We start from the raw sequence: 20,125 nt of genomic DNA, 5'->3' as shown, positions 1-20,125 counted from the left end.
TGCGGTCTCCGTTGTATCTCTGCAGCTCCCCGTGTGGCTGCTTCGTGTGATACTGCCATGCTGAAAGCCTTGTCCAGCGTAAAATCCTTTTCTGATAGAAGCCGTTTCTGGGTTCCTTCACTTTGAAGCCCACACACAAACTTGTCCCTTAAAGTATCTGCTAGTCCCGTTCCAAACTGGCAGTGTTCCGATAGCTTGCGCAGTTGCGTTAAATACTCAGCATTACTTTCGTCTTTATGCTGGTTCCTTTTGTGAAACTTAAATCTTTCTGCTATCAGCAGCGGTGTGGGGTTTAAGTGGTCCTGTAGGATTGCCACTATGCTTTCAAAATCCTTATCCACTGGCTTCTCTGGGGTTATTAAGTTTCGCAGTAAGCCATACGTTTTTGCACCCATGGAATTCAACAATAGCAGTGCTTTCCTGGCATCTGGCACTTCATTCGCCTTGCAGTACACTTCAATGCGTTCTACATATGTTGCCCAATCTTCAACTTCATTGTCGAACGCTGTGACACGGCCACTCTTCGGCATCCCTGGGTGTGGTTAGACTGGCTCAAAATGGCGTCTCCCGCGCTATCGCTTCTTCTCCGCTGCGGCTCCAAAAATGGCATCTCCCGCGCTCTCCCTTCTTCCTGCTGCGGCTCAAATGGCGTCTCCTGTGCTTCCTTTCTACCCTGCGGACGCTGCTCAGCCCTTGAGCACTGGCTGCGCTCTGCGCGTTTTCCTGCGCGCCTCTCTCGTTGACTCCACTCGGTCCTGAACCCCAGCTGCGCTTTACCCTCTCTCTCTTTTTGCTTTCCGTCGACGCTGCTCGGTCTTCAACACCCGGCTGCGCCCCGTGCGCTTTACCCTCTCTCTTACACCATCGACGCTGCTCGGCCTTTTCTGTGCCGTCGGTCGGCTCCCGCCGCCGCTGTCCGGGAAGGGTCTTCGCCGTACCTGTTGCCAGCCTGTTGCGCTGGATCGTTGTGACTGGAGAACCAAGCCCAGCTCTCCACAGCCTCCTCTGCGATGTTCAAGTCTTCTTTGGATGGTCGACGCCCGTATTTCTGGACTCGGCCTTCTTCTTCAGAGTTGCAGGTAGATTTGAATCCCATCCTCGTCGCCACTGTTGAATCCGTGAATCATGAGGTATGGTGCTCTTCAATAAATAGACAGAGACTGCAGATGAACAATCGACAGGTGTTTACTGGATGAGGGTATTCTAAAAACTAACAGTACAGAGCCCTCCTCATGGTTTATATACAGGTGTGGTCACTGCCGGTACTACAGTGTACAGGAGCTGTAAAAGTAGTTCTCCTCTTAAAGGTACATACACTACAGGAACATGCTGTGGGACTTGAGCAATGAGCAGAGTACCAGAGGTGGCTGGTATCAGGAGGAGGGAGAGGGTGAAGTGTGGGGCTTGGGGACCCTAGTGGGGACAGGGAGCAGGCAAAGCCTGAGGCTGGGGGCTGTAATCAGGAGCTGCCCTCGGTTCAGGCACATTCCCAATATATATTAATGATCTGGACGAGGGAATTGGATGTAATATCTCCAAATTTGCAGACGACACAAAGCTGGGTGGGAGGATGTCGTGAAACTCCAGTATGATTTGGACAGGTTGGGTGATTGGGCAGAAACATGGCAAATGCACTATAATGTGGCTAAATGTGAGGTTATCCACTTTGGTGGCAAAAACAGGAAGGCAGATTATTATTTGAATGGCAATAGATTGGGAGAAGGGGAAGTGCAAAGAGACCTGGGTGTTCTTGTGCACCAGTCGCTGAAGGTAAGCATGCAGGTGCAGCAGGCGGTTAAGAAGGCAAATGGTATGTTGGCCTTCGTAGCAAGAGGGTTCGAGTACAGGAACAAGGATGTCTTGCTACAGTTGTACAGGGCCTTGGTGAGACCGCACCTTGAGTATTGTGTGCAGTTTTGGTCGCCTTACCTGAGGAAGGACGTTCTTGCCATGGAAGGAGTGCAGCGAAGATTCACCAGGCTGATACCTGGGATGGCAGGAATGACGTATGAGGAGAGATTGTGTCGATTGGGCTTATACTCACTGGAGTTTAGAAGATTGAGAGGGGATCTCATCGAAACCTATAAAATTCTGACAGGCCTGGACAGACTAGATGCAGGAAGGATGTTTATGATGGCCGGGGAGTCCAGAACCAGGGGTCATAGTCTAAGGATAAGGGGTAAGCCATTTAGGACTGAAATGAGGAGGAATTTCTTCACCCAGAGAGTGGTGAACCTGTGGAATTCTCTGCCACAGAGGGCGGTGGAGGCCAGTTCATTAAATATATTCAAAAAAGAGTTGGATATATTTCTTAAGGCTAAAGGGATCAAGGGATATGGGGAGAAGGCAGGGACAGGGTACTGAATTTGGATGATCAGCCATGATCGCATTGAATGGCGGAGCAGGCTCGAAGAGCCGAATGGCCTACTCCTGCTCCTATCTTCTATGTTTCTATGTTTCTATGTCACTCCAGACTCTGATCCTGCCATTCCTGTTCATATGGTTAAACTAATAGATATATAACACAGATATTTTAAAGTCATTGTTTATTGAATTATTTCTCTTGACTCACTCTATTATATTTTGTTTGATCTGAATCAGTAACAACCTAACCCACTGGCTCAGTCTTACAATCTGTTCTCTCTGTTTTTTTTTGTGTTTCATGTACAAGGACCCCCAGATCCCTCTGTACCACAGCATTTTGTAGTCTCTCTCCATTTAAATATAATTTGCTTTTTTATTTTTCTTTCCAAAGCGGATAACCTCACATTTCCCACATTATACTCCATCTGCCAAGTTTTTGCCCATTCACTTAACCTATCTATATCCCTTTGAAGATTCTTTGTGTCCTCTTCATAACTTACTTTTCCACCTACCTTTGTATCATCAGCAAATTTGGCTACATTACACTCGGTCCCTTCATCTAAGTCATTAATATAGATTGTAAACAGCTGAGGCCCCAGCACTGATCCATGTGGCACCCCACTAGTTACAGTTTGCCAACCTGTAAATGACCCCTTTCTCCCGACTCTCTGTTTCCTGTTAGTTAGCCAATCCTCTATCCATGCTAATATATTAAACAGAAACATAGAAGATAGGAGCAGGATTAGGCCATTCGGCCCCTTGAGCCTGCTCCGCCATTTAATGAGATCATAGCTGATCATCCAAATTCAGTACCCTGTCCCTGCTTTCTCCCTATATCCACTGATCCCTTTAGCCTTAAGAAGCATATCTAACTCCTTCTTGAATATATTTAATGAATTGGCCTCAACTGCCTTCTGTGGTAGAGAATTCCACAGGTTCACCACACTCTGGGTGAAGAAAATCCACCTAATCTCTGTCCTAAATGGCTTACCCCTTATCTTTAGGCTGTGACCCCTGGTTCTGGACTCCCCCGCCATCGGGAACATCCTTCCTGCATCTAGTCTATCTAGTCCTGTTAGAATTTTATAATTTTCAATGAGATCCCTTCTCATTCTTCTAAACTCCAGCGAATATAAGCCCAATCGACCCAATCTCTCCTCGTACGTCATTCCTGCCATCCCAGGTATCAGTCTGGTGAATCTTCGCTGCACTCCCTCCATGGCAAGAACATCCTTCCTCAGATAAGTTGACCAAAACTGCACACAATACTCAAGGTGTGGTCTCACCAAGGCCCTGTACAACTGCAGCAAGACATCCTGGCTCCTGTACTCGAATCCTCCCGCTATGAAGACCAACATACCATTTGCCTTCTTAACCGCCTGCTGCACCTGCATGCTTACCTTCAGCAATTGGTGCACAAGGAAACCCAGGTCTCATTGCATTTCCCCTTTTCCCAATCTATTGCCGTTCAGATAATAATCTGTCTTCCTGTTTTTGCCACCAAAATGGATAATCTCACATTTATCCACATTTTACTACATCTGCCATGCATCTGCCCAATCACCCAACCTGTCCAAATCATACTGGAGGTTCTCTGCATCCTCCTAACAGCACACACGCTCACCCAGCTTTGTGTCGTCTGCAAACTTGGAGATATTACATCTAGTTCCCTTGGCTAGATCATTAATATATATTGTGAATAGCTGGGGTCCTAGCACCGAACCCTGCAGTACCCCACGAGTCACTGCCTGCCACTTGGAAAAGGTTCATTTATTCCAACTCTTTGCTTCCTCTCTGCCAACCAGTTCTCTATCCAAGTCAGTACCTTACCCCCAATCCCATGTGCTATAAATTTGTACGCCAATCTCTTATGCGGGACCTTATCAAAAGCCTTCTGAAAGTCCACATACACTACATCCACCTGTGCTCCCTTATCTATTCTGTAAGTTACATCCTCAAAAAATTCCAGTAGATTAGTCAAGCCTGATTTACCTTTTGTAAATCCATGTTGACTTTGTCCGATCCTGTCACTCTTTTCCAAGTGCTCTGCTATTACATCTTTTATAATGGACTCTAGCATTTTCCCCACTACCGATGTCAGGCTTACCGGTCTATAATTCCCCGTTTTCTGTCTACCACCCTTTTTAAATAGTGGGGTTACATTAGCTACCCTCCAATCCATGCGAACTGTTCCAGAGTCTATAGAATTTTGGAAGATGAACAGCAATGCATCAACTATTTCTAGGGCCACTTCCTTAAGTACCCTAGGATGTAGATTATCAGGCCCTGGGGATTTTTAGGCCTTCAATGCCGTCAATTTCCATAATACCATTTCACTACAAATACTGATTTCATTCAGTTCCTCCCTCTCATTCGAATCTCTGTTCCCCGACATCTCTGGGAGTTTATTTGTGTCCTCCTTTGTGAAGCCAGAACCAATGTTTGTATTTAATTGGTCAGCCATTTCTTTGTTCCCCATTATAAATTCCCCTGATTCTGACTGCAAGGGACCTATGCTTGACTTCACCAATCTTTTTCTCTTCACATATCTATAGAAGATTTTACACTCAGTTTTTATTTTCCCTGCCAGCTTACTCTCATATTCTATTTTCCCCCTCTTAATTTATCCCTTTGTCCTCCTTTGTTGAATCCTAAACTGCTCCCAAACCTCAGTTTTGCTGCTTTTTCTGGCCAATTTATATGTCCTCTCCTATGCTATCCCTAATGTCCCTTGTTAGCCATGGTTGAGTCACCTTTTTTGTTTTATTTTTATGCCAAACAGGGATGAACAAATTTTATAGTTCATCCATGCGATCTTTAAATGTTGCCTATCCACCGTCAACCCTTTAAGTAACATTCCCCAATCCATCCTAGCCAACTTGCACCTCATATCATCGTAGTTTCCTTTATTTAAATTCAGGACCCTAGTCTCTGAGTCAACTACTTCACTCTCCAAATTAATTAAGAATTCTATCATATTATGATCGCTCCTCCCCTAGGGGCCTCGCACAACAACATTGCTAATTAATCCTTTCTCATTACATAATACCCAGTCTAAGTTGGCCTGGTCTCTAGTTGATTGCTCGACATATTGGTCCAGGAAACCATCCCGTATACACACTAGGAATTCCTCCTCCACAGTATTGTTACTAATTTGGTTAGCCCAATCTATGTGTAGATTAAAGTCACCCATGAAAACTGCTGTGCCCTTATTGCACGCATCTCTAATTTCCCATTTAATGCCATCCCCAATAACAGCATTACTGTTTGGGGGTCTGTATACAACTCCCACTAACGTTTTCTGCCCCTTGGTATTTCTCAGCTCTACCCATACAGGTTCCACAGCTTCAGAGCTAATATCGTTCCTAACTATTGTCTTAATCTCCTCTTAACCAGCAATGCCACCCCACCTCCTTTTCCTTTTTGCCTGTCCTTCCTGAATATTGAATACCCCTGGATGTTGAATTCCCAGCCTTGGTCACCCAGAAGCCATATCTCCATAATTCCAATTATATCACATCCGTTTACATCTATTTTTGCAGCTAATTTATCCACCTTATTATGAATGCTCCTTGCATTATGACACAAAGCCTTCAGGCTTGTTTTTTTAACACTCTTAGTCCTTTTAGAATTATTATTTACTGGAGCCCTGTTTGATTAACACCCTTGATTTCTCTGCCTTCCACTTTTGCTTTTCTCCTTCCTGTCTTTTGTTTCTATCCTTGCTTCCCTTTCCTCTGTCTCCCTGCACAGGTTCCCAACACCCTGCCATTTTAGTTTAAACCCTCCCCAACAGCACTAGCAAACACTCCCCCTAGGACATCAGTCCCGGTCCCGCCCAGGTGCAAACCGTCCAGTTTGTACTGGTCCCACCTCCCCCAGAACCGGTTACAATGTCCCAGGAATTTGAATCCCTCCCCCTTGCACCATTCCGCTAGCCACATGTTCATCTGAAATATCCTATTTCTACTCCGACTAGCATGTGGCACTGGTAGCAATCCTGAGATTACTACCTTTGAGGTCCTATTTTTTAATTTACCTCCTAACTCCCTATATTCAGCTTTTAGAACCTCATCCCGTTTTTTACCTATATCGTTGGTACCTATATGCACCATGACAACTGGTTGTTCACCCTCCCCCTCCAGAATGCCCTGCAGCCACCCCAAGGCATCCTTGTCCTTTGCACCAGGGAGGCAACATACCATCCTGGAGTCTCATTTGTGGCTGCAGAAACGCCTATCTATTCCCCTTACAATAGAATCCCCTATCACTATAGCTCGCCCATTCTTTTTCCTCCCGTCCTGTGCAGCAGAACCACCCCTGGTGCCAGGAATTTGGCTGCTGCTGCCTTCCCCCGATAAGCCATCTCCCTCAACAATATCCAAAGTGGTATACCTGTTTGAGAGGGGGATGGCCACAGGGGACCCCTGTACTATCTGCCTGCGCCTACTACTCTGCCTGGTGGTCACCCATTCCCTTTCTGCCTGTGCACCCTTTACCTGTGGTGTGACCAACTCCCTAAACGTGCTATCCACGATGTCCTCAGCATCGCGAATGCTCCAGTATGTATCCATTCGCAGCACCAGTGCTGCAATGCAGTCTGTTAGTAGCTGCAGCTGGACACACTTCCCGCACACATGGTCGTCAGGGACACAGGGAGTGTCCCTGATTTCCCACATAGCACAGGAGGAGCATGCTGCGGGGCCGAGTTGTGCTGCCATGACTTACCCTTTAATTAATTTAAGTTAAATTAAATCAAATCAATACCGCTAATTACACTACAATTAAATGATATACTCAAGGGCCCTTGGTTACTAGCACTCCCCGATACACAACAGAGACCTTAGAAATTATAACCACAAAAATTAAGACCTTCTAAATTTTATAACCTATTAATCTTAACTGTCAAACTCTAGAGTAGTATAAGTACTCACATTGCCGTACTCACCCAATCAGCTGCTTTTTCTTGCCCGCGTCACTTTTTGAATCGTGACGTGGCTCCGGAACGCCGCCGCCAGTCTGTGAGATTGGTAAGCCTCTGAAAGAAAGCCCACAAAAGTGAATTTAAGTAATCACTGTACCACCGCTCTCTGCTCCTCCTGATACCGGCCTCTGTAAAAAAGCCCGCGAAAGTGAGTTTCAGTACTCACTGTACCGCCGCTCTCTGCTCCTCCTGACACTGGACTCTGAAAGAAAGCCTGTGAAAGTGAGTTTAAGTACTCACTGTACCACCGCTCTCTGCTCCTCCCAACACTGGCCCCCAAACCCATGAGCTCTTATCTTGTGCAGTAACCTTTTATGTGGCACCTTATCGAATGCCTTCTGGAAATCCAAATACACTGCATCTACTGGTTCCCCTTTATCCACCCTGCTCATTACATTCTCAAAGAACTCTGGAAATTTGTCAAACATGATTTCCCTTACATAAAACCATGCTGACTCTGCTTGAATGTATCATGATTTTCTAAATGTCCTGCTACTATTTCCTTCATAATGGAGTCCAGCATTTTCCCAATGATATATGTTAGGCTTACTGTTCTATAGTTTCCTGCTTTTTGTCTCTCTCCTTTCTTGAATAGGGGTGTTACATTTGCGGTAAGTGTGGAAAGTGTGCTCAATGGTGTCTAAAGGAGCGAAGAGATCAAAGAGTACGAGGAGGGACAGACAGCCACCATCACAATCACACAGATGTCAGTTGTGACGTTGATCAGTGCCGTCTCAGTGTTGTGGGTCAGACAGAAGACTGATTGCAGGATCTGGAAGTGTGAGTGGGCAGGAGGTGGGTCCCAACTGCAAGAGCCAAGAGGCAGTAGAGTGGGTGATCTTGATTGTGGACACAAAGAAGTCTATGTGTTCCTTTTAATTGGTGCCTGAAATGAGCATGGAGTGTGCGGTGAGGTGGGTCAGATGGTTAGTGGTGGAGAGGAGCAGTTTCGAGTTGTTTCTTCTCTCCAGGATTATCTGAGAGTTGTAAGAGGATTCGGCTGTGGAAAGGGAACTGTGGAGCTCGCTATACTCGAGTCATATTTAACAAGCAACATCTGGGCAGGTCACTCACCAGGTGCTCAAGCTTGTGGCCTATGTAACCATGGAGGTGGCTGCGAGACCAGGGGTGTGGGGAATGGGAAATTGTTGGTGATAATAGCGAAAGGATATTGACCGTAAATGTGAAACTTTTATGCGGTTGATCGAGTGAGATATTAATGACATCATGGGTGGAGGGAGGTTGGAATGTGAGGCGGCACAAATGAAGGTGGGCCTTTTTCCAGGGATAGAAACTAGGAAGGGAGACATTTAGGAGAAAGCTGATTAGGAAGTGCTGTATCTATGCTTTAATGTGTTCAATCAAGCATGTAGATACGTCAAATTAAATCAGAGTGAGGCAGACAGGCTTATAACTGCAATCTTCTCTTTATTGCCTAAAATGGCCGACTGCCATTTTCCCGGGTAATTCCCATAATGCAATGCACATTACACTACAGTATTGACTGGTGTCAAATTCGCAATCAATACACAACATCCCCCTTTTCCTTGGAAACAAACTTGCAGTTTACAAACAGTTGCTTACAATAACACGACATAACTTATTTGGTTTATAAACGTTTTACAAACTTGTGTCTTACCACACAACTAAATAATTCCAAGGTTTAACATTTAGCGCCACCCATGCAGTTCTTGCACAGTTTATGTTGTGACATAATCAGACAGCCTTTGGGGTTTTCTTTTAACCCTTTGAGGTCTGGCTGTATTGGGTATGTCTGACATTTTGGTGTCAGTGGGTATTGCCTGTGTCACAGTGGTATGTGTGTCAGGGTCTACTGTACTGTCCTCAGTCCCTTGTGTTTCCTCCTGCTCATGGAGTGTCTCCTTTGGTCAATTGGTTCTGTATTTCTTCACAAACGTAGTGTTCCTCGAGTAGCGTGCTCCGGCTGGAGATTCTACTACTACTTGACTCCCTGTTTTACTCAAAACTTTGTGGGGTGTGGCATTAAAAGGAGTGGTGAACTTGTCCACTTTGTCCTGCCGTACCAGCACCGTGTCACCAACTTCCACCTCTGAGTATTGTGTTCTCCGCTGTTCATCTGCGTACAGTTTGGACTTGCCTTTTTGTTCTGCGTCCCGGTCACGTACTTCCATGTCTGCGCATGACTCCGTGATGTCTGGCAGCTTTCCTCTCATTTTCCATTCAAAGAACAGCTCTGCCGGGCTCTTTCCTGTCGTGGCATGGTCAATGCTCCTGTACACAGTCACATATTTTCTAAGTTCATGTTTCCAATCTAGTCCCTCTGACTGAGCAATTCTGGTTCTCTTCATCAGCGATGCATTCTGGCGCTCGACTTCTCCGTTAGCCTGAGCCCATTTTGCTGTCGTTTTCAGGTGTTTGATCCCGTTGTTTTCACAGTATTCTGGGAATAATTCAGATCTGAATTGGGGACCATTATCAGATTTGCAGGTGATTGGCAAACCATGACGGCTGAAGATTGACTCTAAACTATCAATAACCTTCTCTGTTGTTGTGGAGGTCATGATGTCATATTCATAGTAGCGACTATAATAATCAACTACCACAAGAATGGAGTGGTTGGATGGCAAGGGTCCCAGTAAGTCTATAGCTACATCCTGCCAGGGGCCCTCCGGTAATGGTGTTGGTCTCAACGGTTCAGCTGGGTCGGGTCTGGCTACTATCTGACAGCCGTGGCACGCTTTACAGTGTTTTTCAGCTGCCTTGTCCATGTCAGGCCACCAAACCTTGGTTCTGAGATGTTGCTTTGTTGCAACTATTCCCAAGTGTCCTTCATGTGCTAACACCAGGGCTCATGTGTGTAACACTGTGGGTAGCACGCTGCATGTTCCCCGAAGAACTAGGTACCCCACTACGCACAGGTCGTTTGCAATTGCTGCATAAGCTTTACAGTGCTCAAAATGTCCGTTTGTGATTGCTTTCCGTACCTCAATCAGCTCTGGGTTGGTAGCAGATGCTTCCTCCACCTCTCTAGTAGTGAGTGCTTTTGGTGTCGCACTCACAGCTACAAATCTCACGTATTCATCTGAGCCATGAGAATGTCTCTCCTGTTTTGTTGTCTCCCCCAGCAATCGTGACAGTGGGTCTGCAATGTTTTGCTTGCCTGGAATGTGTATCACCTTAAAATCGTATGGCTGTAATCTAAGTACCCATCTCTCTATACGGGCACAGGGTTTAGCGTGTGGGCCGTATGTCACTTGTAATGGCTTATGGTCAGTTACCAAGTTAAATTTTTGGCCATACACATATGGATGCAGCCTCTCACAAGCCCATACCAGAGCTAAGGCCTCTCTCTCTGTTTGAGAGTATTTCCTCTCACAGTCTGTTAAACTACGACTTACATAGCATATTGGCACCTCTTGTCCCTGTTGGTCCTGAACTAGTACTGCGCCTAAACCTACAGGACTGGCATCTGCTATCACCTTGGTTGGTGCGTCGTTATCAAAATATGCTGAAGTGCCAGCTCTGGCCAACTCTTCCTTGAGTGCATTGAATGACTGTTTCTGTTGTGATCCAAATTTAAATGGTGTGTCTTTTCTCGTCAGGCGTCGCAATGGCTCTGATAGCATTGCAAACTGCGGGATGAATCTGCTACTGTACCCAACGAGTCCCAAGAAACTCCTCACCTCTGTAGCATTCTCTGGCTCCCGGGCTTCTGCCACCGCTTGCACTCTCTCTGCTGTTGGTCCGATGCCCTTTTCAGACAACAGGATTCCCATGAAAATCAATCAGTCCGTGTTAAATTGGCACTTCTCTGAGTTTAGTATCAGTCCACTTTCCATTAGACTGGCCATGACAGCGTGCAGGCATCTGTCGTGAGTTTCCTGGTCATGTGCATGCACGATAATGTCATCTGAGATGTTTTCAACTCCCTCTATTCCAGCTAAGGCATTAGCTATCTCGTGCTGATATTGCTCACTAGCTGAAGATACACCGAATATCAGCCTCTTGTACCTGTATACTCCGTTATGTACTGCAAATGTTGTGATTTCTCGTGACTCAGGGGTCAGTTCTAGCTGGTGATAACCCCATTTCAGGTCTAGCTTACTAAATACCTTGCAGTATCTCATCAACGGTGGGGATTGGATATCGTTCCCTCACTATTGCCTGGTTTGCTCGTCTCATGTCTAGGCATAACCTTACATCCTTATCTGCTTTTGGTACAATAACCACAGGATTTACCCATGGGGTGGGACCAGTTACAGGTTCAATAATGTCCATGTCCCTCAATTGTTTTATTTTGGCCTCTACTGCCCCCCTTAAGTTGAATGGTATACGCCTGAGTGGCTGGGCCACAGGCTTCACTTGTGGGTCGATATACAAACTGATCTGTTTTGTGTTCAGCCTTCCTACTCCCTGGAACATCTTTGGATACTGCTGTTCTAGTAGCTGTCTTACATCTACCACAGCTGAGACATCTGCGCCTATTTTTAAAACTCCCAGTTTCATGGCTGTCTCCCTTCCTAGCAACGGCTCTCCATGGCCTTTAACCACAATGAACTCCACCTGCTCAGTACTCTTACCTATTGTAATCCCACATGTGAATATGCCTTTAACTGACAGTGGTCAGCTAGAAGCATAAAAGAATAACTTTCTCTCTGTCTTAGGGACATGTGACTGACACTTAATGTGTTCTGACTTTAATTCTTCCCATGTATTCTCATCTATCACATTGCTAGTTGCACCCGAATCAATTAACATTTTCAGGTTTACTCCCCCCACACAAAAGGTAAGTCCCTCTGTCACGTTATTTACAGTAACAGCAAATGCAAAGTCATTTTGTTCCTCTACATTGTTCACACTGTGTTTCTTTGTACCCTTTGTGCAGCATACTTTGGAGAAATGATCCTTTCCCTTGCACTTATGATACGTTTGTCCATGTGCTGTGCATTTCGGATCTCTGCCCATGTGGTCTGTGTGTCCACATCTGTAACATTTCCTTTCATTCCTATTGCCATTTCCCTTTGGTTTCTCTGTCGAGCTTTTCGCATAATACCCTCTTTTCTGTGTAACACGACGAACAGTATCTGTCTCCGCCTTCTCTGTACATGACATGGCTGACGTCTGCTCCTCGACGTTTTCACATTGTGAGGCCAATTGTAACGTGCGGGCGAGCGTTAGGCCTTGCCCTTCCTCTAGCAATTTCCTCCGCACATAGGCTGACGTGCACATACTCAGGATAGCATCTCTTATTTGATTATCCACATCCCCCCCAAAAGCACAGTCTTTAGCAGCCTGCCGCAAGCGAGTAGCAAATTGTTGCACAGTCTCACCTGTCTTCTGGGACAACTTATGAAAAGTCTGTCTAGCAAATGCTGCGTTGACCTGGGGCACGAAGTAGTGATTCAAAGCACTAACTGCCGCCATGTAGTCTGCTGGCTCTCCTGTGTCTGGTAGAGTGGAAAAGATATCCTGGACATCTGGTCCTGCTAGGTGTAGAAGTAGAGCTCTTCTACTCTGCTTTGTGGCACCTGTAGAGGTATCGTCGATAATGAGTCCTTTGCCGTCGGCATAAAGCTCAAAAGACGTTAACCACCTCGTCCATCTTGGACCCAACGTGGCTGGCTCGGCGAAGCATGCAAAATTTTGAATGCCGGTCTTCTCCATCCTAGCTAACTAAAACTTGGGCAACTACCTATCTAAAATGATTCCGTTCGTTATCCTCGTCGCCAATGTTGTATCCATGCTTTAATGCATTCAATCAAGCATGTAGATATGTCAAATTAAATCAGAGTCAGGCAGACAGGCTTATAACTGCGATGTTCACTTTATTGCCTAAAATGGCCGACTGCCGTTTTCCCGGGTAATTCCCATAATGCAATGCATATTACATTACCGCATTGACTGGTGTCAAACTTGCAATCAATACACGACAGGAAGGAACTAGAAAGAGCTTTGGAAAGTCTCAAGACAGCAGAAGTTGACAACGTCAAGTGTGTGTATGAATGTGTGTGTGTGAGTGTGAGTGTGTGTGATTATGTGTGTAGCCAGTGGGTGTGAGTGTGTGTGAGTGTGTGTGTGTGAGTGTAGTCAGTGGGTGTGAGTGTGTGTTTGAGTTTGTGTGAGTGTGTGCGTAGCCAGTGGGTGTGAGTGTGTGTGAGTGTGTGTGTGTAGTCAGTGGGTGTGAGTGTGTGTGAGTATGTGTGAGTGTAGTCAGTGTGTGTGAGTGTGTGTGTGTGAGTGTAGTCAGTGTGTGTGAGTGTGTGTGAGTGTGTGAGTGTAGTCAGTGTGTGTGAGAGTGTGTGAGTGTGTGAGTGTAGTCAGTGGATGTGAGTGTGTGTGTGTGTGTGAGTGTGTGTGTAGTTTGTGTGTGTGAAAGTGTGTGTGTAGTCGGTGGGTGGGGGAGCAGTAATTAATTGTGGATATTTGAGTTTCATGACGGCTCATGGGGAAAAAGCTGGGTTGTTGGATCAAGGTGGGATTTGGAGATATGTATTATGCCACAACTTTGGTGATTTGGGCAAGGGGAGATGCCAGCCAATATATCCTGGGTCAGAGGAGGATGTCAGGATCAGGTGGGGACAGACTGGTTGGGAGCTGGTGTATCACGTGTGGGTGCGAGAAACTGGGGTTTCGGGTCTGAGTGGCTCCTAAACACAGGGGGTGTACAGGGCCCGTTAGTAATCAGCTGGTACCTGGTGCCAGTGAATACTCAGGGGCACTATGTGTATTGATTTCTTTGTGGGTTCAATGACGAGACATTTATGAAAGAGAATGTCTTTTATTCTAAAGCTTGTTCAACTCTTTTAACAGCATTTACAGGAGACATCATGCTAGTGATGCATCTAGAACGAAACTGAAACCAAACCAAACTGCCTTGCTTGTCTCTGTCACATGCCCTCTGCTGGTCAGGCACAAGCAATTAATACATGCTGGTAAGGCATCATAATCAAACAGGCAAATACCATCTCTATTTGCTGATATCATTACATCTCCTTTTCTTAAAACAAAAGTATTTTACTTTTAACTAACAACATGTTTTCTTTGTATTAATCTGCATTTTAACTGTAACACTTAATGAACTTACATTATCATTATCATGATTAAGGTTTTTTAACCTTGCTTTGTGTGTTCACATGAAATATGTCAATACACTAGAACTTGAAGAAAGAATAAGATAACATTACTTCCTTCTATAACAATAGTCCTTAAATTTGCTCAATGAGTCTCTCAGGAGGCTTCACGTGTCTTGAGGATTTTCTGATTGATTGTCCTTGAATCTGAGTTGTTGCCTCAGATGATGTGTTCTCAGCTGTGTGATCAGGTTGTTCAACAGTATCAGTCTCTTGACCTGCTGTGGCTGGTCCCAGGAGAAGATCTCGACGATTTCTTCTCAGAACAGCACCCTCATCTGTCTGAATGGTGTATGATCTTGGTTGAACTTCACTCAGGACGGTTCCCTTCTGAGTCCATATGTTTGTTTTGTCTTTGAACCTTACTTGGTCACCAGTGTGGAGTTCAGGTAGGTTTTGTGTTCCTCTGTCATAGTAGTACTTTTGCTTTTCTTTCTGTTGTTCTTTGAACTTCCTCACTTTCTCCCCCTCTTTTGTTTTCAGGAGGTTCTCCGGGATGGGTAGGTTTGACCTTAGCCGACGTCCCATCAGGAGTTGGGCTGGTGACTTACCACACTCGAGCGGTGTTGTGCGGTATACAAGCATGCTCTGGTAGAAGTCAGTTCCACTGTCTTGTGCCTTGTACTTCAGTCTTTTCACTGTGTTTGCGGGCTCTCCTGGGTCAACAGCTCTGGACAACGTGTCTGCTGTATACATCAGCTTACCCGGTGTGTACGCAACATTCAGTTCATCATAGACTGTCTCTCCTTCGCTTTCCACAACGAGGACTCTCTTTACCAGGTTCAGTCTCTCACAGGCTTTTAAACCTAGTATGGCTTGCACATCCTTTGGCACCACGATTAATGCTAGCGTGTGCTCTCTGTCCTTGTGTGTCACTTTGACAATGCATCTTCCTTTCACTGGTATATCAGTACCTGAGTATCCTGTCACTTTCACTTTTATTCCATGTATCTTTGGCCTGGGTCTAATTTTCTTAAAATCAGTCTCTGATATCACATTAACTTGTGCTCCAGTATCCAATTTAAATGGAATGTGTATGTCATTCACTTTTAGTGTCAACATCCAGTCTCTTTTTTCTTTTTTGTTTTCAGACACAACATCTACATAGAACTCCTCTATCCCGCTTTCATCTACTGCATGGACCTTGCTTTGCTGCGCTTGGTTCTTGCAGCAACGGGCATAATGGTTGTTTTTTTTGCAACTGCAGCATGTTTTACCATATGCTGGACACTTTTTTGGTTTATGCTGTGCACCGCATCGACTACATGTCTTTCGATAGTCCCTTTCATTTTTGTTCGCTGGCCACGCCTCTTTTTTCACATTGGCGCTCTTTTTGTTAACCGGTTTGTGTCCGTTCATTCTCACTGCATCCACGTTGCAGCTACTGTCACTGAACAGCTCCTTTGCCTGTCACTTCACAGTCTCTGTAGCCCTACACAGTGCTATGGCTTTTCCCAGGTCTAGATCTTGCTCTCTTAGCAGTTTTTCCCTTAGACCATTATCTGGAATACCACACACCAGTCTGTCTTTTATCAGCGAGTCTGTCAGTCCCCCAAATTCACATGTTTTGCTTCGGTTTCTCAGTTCAGTCACATACTGATCAATAGTCTCTCCCGTTTTCTGTACACATGTGAAAAATCTGTGCCTCTCAAACGTCACATTACATTTAGGTATGCAGTAGGCCTCAAACTGTTCCATTATTTTATCTAGCTTCATTTTGTCTCCATCAGCAGCGAATGTGAAGTTATTATACACCTCCAGCGCTTCATCACCCACGACATGTAAGAACAGTGACGCTTTCATTTTATCACCTTTCTCGTCAGCTCCGATTGCTGATAAATACAACCCCAAACGTTGTTTGAACCTCCTCCAATTTTCAGCCACATTACCTGTCAACTGAAGCATCGCCGGTGGGTGTAAACCTTCCATTTTTTCACTTTGTTACCTATTCTCTAATGGTAAGTAACGATGTTCTCTTTTGGCTTGCTAATTTGTGGAGAGCTGATTTAACTTCAGATTTTTTCTCTTCATCTCTTTCAATCACTTCTGACACCATGTATTGATTTCTTTGTGGGTTCAATGATGAGACATTTATGAAAGAGAATGTCTTTTAATCTAAAGCTTGTTCAACTCTTTTAACAGCATTTACAGGAGACATCATGCTAGTGATGCATCGAGAACGAAACTGAAACCAAACCAAATTGCCTTGCTTGTCTCTGTCACATGCCCTCTGCTGGTCAGGCACAAGCAATCAATACATGCTGGTAAAGCATCATAATCAAACAAGCAAATACCATCTCTATTTGCTGATATCATTACACTATGTACTTGGCAGCAGAATGAGTAGTGAAGACTCAGGGTCAGGGAAAGGTGAGCATTGAGAGGAAAGTGAGGGTGGGGAGGGGATTAGGGAGTTTCAGGGAACATGCTGCGGGACTTGAGCAATGAGCAGAGCACCAGCGGTGGCTGGTATCAGGGAAGAGGGAGAGGGTGAAGTGTGGGGCTTGGGGACCCTAGTGGGGACAGGGAGCAGGCAAAGTCTGAGGCTGGGGGCTGTAATGAGGAGCTGCCCGCTGTTCAGGCACACGTCACTCCAGACTCTGATCCTGCCATTCCTGTTCATATGGTTAAACTAATAGATATTTAACACAGATATTTTAAAGTCATTGTTTATTGAATTATTTCTCTTGACTCACTGTAATATATTTTGTTTGATCTGAATCAGTAACAATCTAACCCACGGGCTCAGTCTTACAATCTGTTCTCTCTGTTTAACCTGATCTGTACTGCCTGGACTGTCCCTTTAAACACCAGGACACTTTGTAACTTTCAGACCGGTTTTTAAGTTATTGATATTTTTCCCTTAAAGGTGCAAATGATCCAGTCCTTCTCCAGTCTCCGAGCCTGGAACGTGTCACAGAGGGTCACTCGGCGCGGTTACAGTGCACCATGCGGAACGCCACAGTGAACAACACCGATGTCCACTGGTCCCGCCGGCAACGACCAGGGCAAGATATGGAGTGGGTTTTAACACATGAGGCAAGTGGCAGCACACGAGGGAGCCCACGTTCCACTGACCGTCTCCAGCCTTCCAGAGACACCTCCAATAACAGCTTCATTCTGACAATCACAAACGTGCAGCCCAGTGACACTGCCGTCTATTACTGCTCAGTGTGGGGAAGGATCTATGGGAGAGGAACCCTGCTCAGTGTAACCAGTAAGTAGAGTTTGCATTACAATAGCCTGAAAGTAATAACCCCTCACACATGAATGAATTGGAGATCAGTATCTGATAAAGCAGTAGGAGGTGAAGTAAAGTGGTCTGGGCCATGGATTAGCTGGGGGCAAGAAGCTGAGCTCAGGTCGAGTAATTCACCAAAGTTCGACATCTCTGGGCTTAGCCTGAGCGGGTGTCTGGGGAGGTTCGAGGCGTGTAGGGGTTTGCTGAGCTGAAGAGGAAGTTTTGTCTTCGCCGAGTCCTAATGTTGGACAGGCATTTGGAGAGAATGGAACAGCCTTGGAATCAATGGAGGAGGTGGAGAGGCAGAGCCGAGTGTTGCTGTAGATGTAAATGTTGACCCTGCTTCTGGATGATGTAGCTGAGGGTAAACATAAGAATTAGGAGCAGGAGTCGGCCATTTGGCCATTTGGCCTCTCGAGCCTACTCCGCCATTCAATAAGATCTTGGCTGATCTTTTACCTCATCTCCACTTTCCTGCACTATCCCCATATCCCTTGATTCTCTTAATATTCAAAAATCTATTGATCTCTGTCTTGAACACGCTCAATGACTGAGCCTCCACAGCCATCTTGGGTAGAGAATTCCAAAGATTCACCCCCTCTGAGTGAAGAAATTTCACCCCATCTCAGTCCTAAATGGCAGACCCCTTATTCTGAGACTGTGACCCCTAGTTCTAGACTCCCCAGCCAGCGGAAACATCCCCCCTGCAACAACCCTGTCAAGCCCTGTAAGAATTTTGTATGTTTCAATGAGGTCATCTCTCATTCTTCTAAACTCTAGAGAATGTAGGCCGAGTCTACTCAATCTCTCCTCATAGGACAGTCCCCCCATCCCAGGAACCAGTCTGGTGAACCTTCATTGCACTCCCTCTATGGCAATTATATCCTTCCTTAGGTAAGGGGAACAAAACTGTACACAATACTCCCGGTGTGGTCTCACCAGGGCCCTATATAATTGCATTAAGACGTCTTTACTCTTATACTCAAATCCTCTTGTAATAAAGGTCAACATACCATTAGCTTTCCTAATTGCTTGCTGTACCTGCATGTTAACATTCAATGATTCATGTACAAGGACACCCAGGTCCCTCTGAACACCAACATTTCCCAATCTCTCACCATTTAAAAAATACTCTGCTTTTCTATTTTTCCTACCAAAGTGGATAACTTCACATTTCTCCACATTATATTCCATTTGCCATGTTCTTGCCCACTCACTTAGCCTGTCTATATATATATTTTTTTAATTTTTATTTGTTTTATGGGATCAGGGCATCGCTGGCAATGCCAGCATTTATTGCCCATCCCTAGTTGCCCCTGAAAAGGTGGTGGTGAGCCACCTTCTTGAACTGTTGCAGTCCATGTGGTGAAGGTGCTCCCACAGTGCTGTTAGGTAGGGAGTTCCAGGATTGTGATCCAGCGATGATGAAGGATCGGCGATATACTTCTAAGTCAGGATGGTGTGTGACTTGGAGGGAAACTTGGAGGTGGTGGTGTTCCCATGTGCCTCCTGCCCTTGTCCTTCTAGGTGGAAGAGGTCGTGGGTTTGGGAGGTGCTGCCGAAGAAACCTTAGCGAGTTGTTGCATTGCATCCTGTAGATGGTACACACTGTAGCCACGGTGCGCCGGTGGTGGAGGGAGTGAATGTTTAAGATGGTGGATGGGGTGCCAATTAAGCGGGCTGCTTTGGCTTGGATTGTGTCGAGCTTCTTGAGTGTTGTTGGAGCTGCACTCATCCAGGCAAGTGGAGAGTATTGCATCACACTCCTTACTTGTGCCTTGTAGATGGTGGAAAGGCTTTGGGGAGTCAGGAGGTGAGACACTCACCGCAGAATACCTAGCCTCTGACCTGCTCTTGTTGCCACAGTATTTATGTGGCTGGTCCAGTTAAGTTTCTGGTTAATGGTGACCCCCCACGATGTTGATAGTGGTGGATTTGGCGATGGTCAAGGGGAGGTGGTTAGACTCTCGCTTTTAGGAGATAGTCATTGCCTGGCACTTCTGTGGCACGAATGTTACCTGCCACTTATCAGCCCAAGCCTGAATGTCGTCCAGGTCTTGTTGCATGCGGGCATGGATTGCTTTATTATCTGTGTAGTTGCGAATGGCGCTGAACACTGTGTAGTCATCAATGAACATCCCCATTTCTGACCTTATGTTGGAGGGAAGTTCATTGATGAAGCAGCTGAAGATGGCTGGGCCTAGGGCACTGCCCTGAGGAACTCCTGCAGCAATATCCTGGGGCTGTGATGATTGACCTTCAACCACCACAACCATCTTCGTTTGTGCTAGGTATGACTCCAGCCAGTGGAGAGTTTTCCCCCCGATTCCCATTGACTTCAGTTTTACTTGGGCTCCTTGATACCAGACTCGGTCAAATGCTGCCTTGATGTCAAGGGCAGTCACTCTCACCTCACCTCTGGAA

General features: G+C 45.7%; 1 protein-coding gene across 1 annotated transcript in view; it reads left to right on the top strand.

The window, feature by feature from the left end:
- LOC147120780 (immunoglobulin superfamily member 3-like) overlaps nt 1-20,125 on the top strand; it is a 435,081-nt gene that overhangs the window by 169,852 nt on the left and 245,104 nt on the right. The window contains exon 4 of the mRNA XM_085978499.1: nt 17,330-17,677. Coding sequence (XP_085834625.1) covers nt 17,330-17,677 — 348 coding nt within the window. The remainder of the gene's footprint in view (nt 1-17,329; nt 17,678-20,125) is intronic.

Source organism: Somniosus microcephalus, chromosome 3 (assembly GCF_052327205.1).
Source record: "Somniosus microcephalus isolate GS21.2 chromosome 3, FLI_Smic_1.0, whole genome shotgun sequence".
Classification (NCBI taxonomy): Eukaryota; Metazoa; Chordata; class Chondrichthyes; order Squaliformes; family Somniosidae; genus Somniosus; species Somniosus microcephalus.
This window is presented reverse-complemented; position numbering and strand designations above follow the sequence as displayed.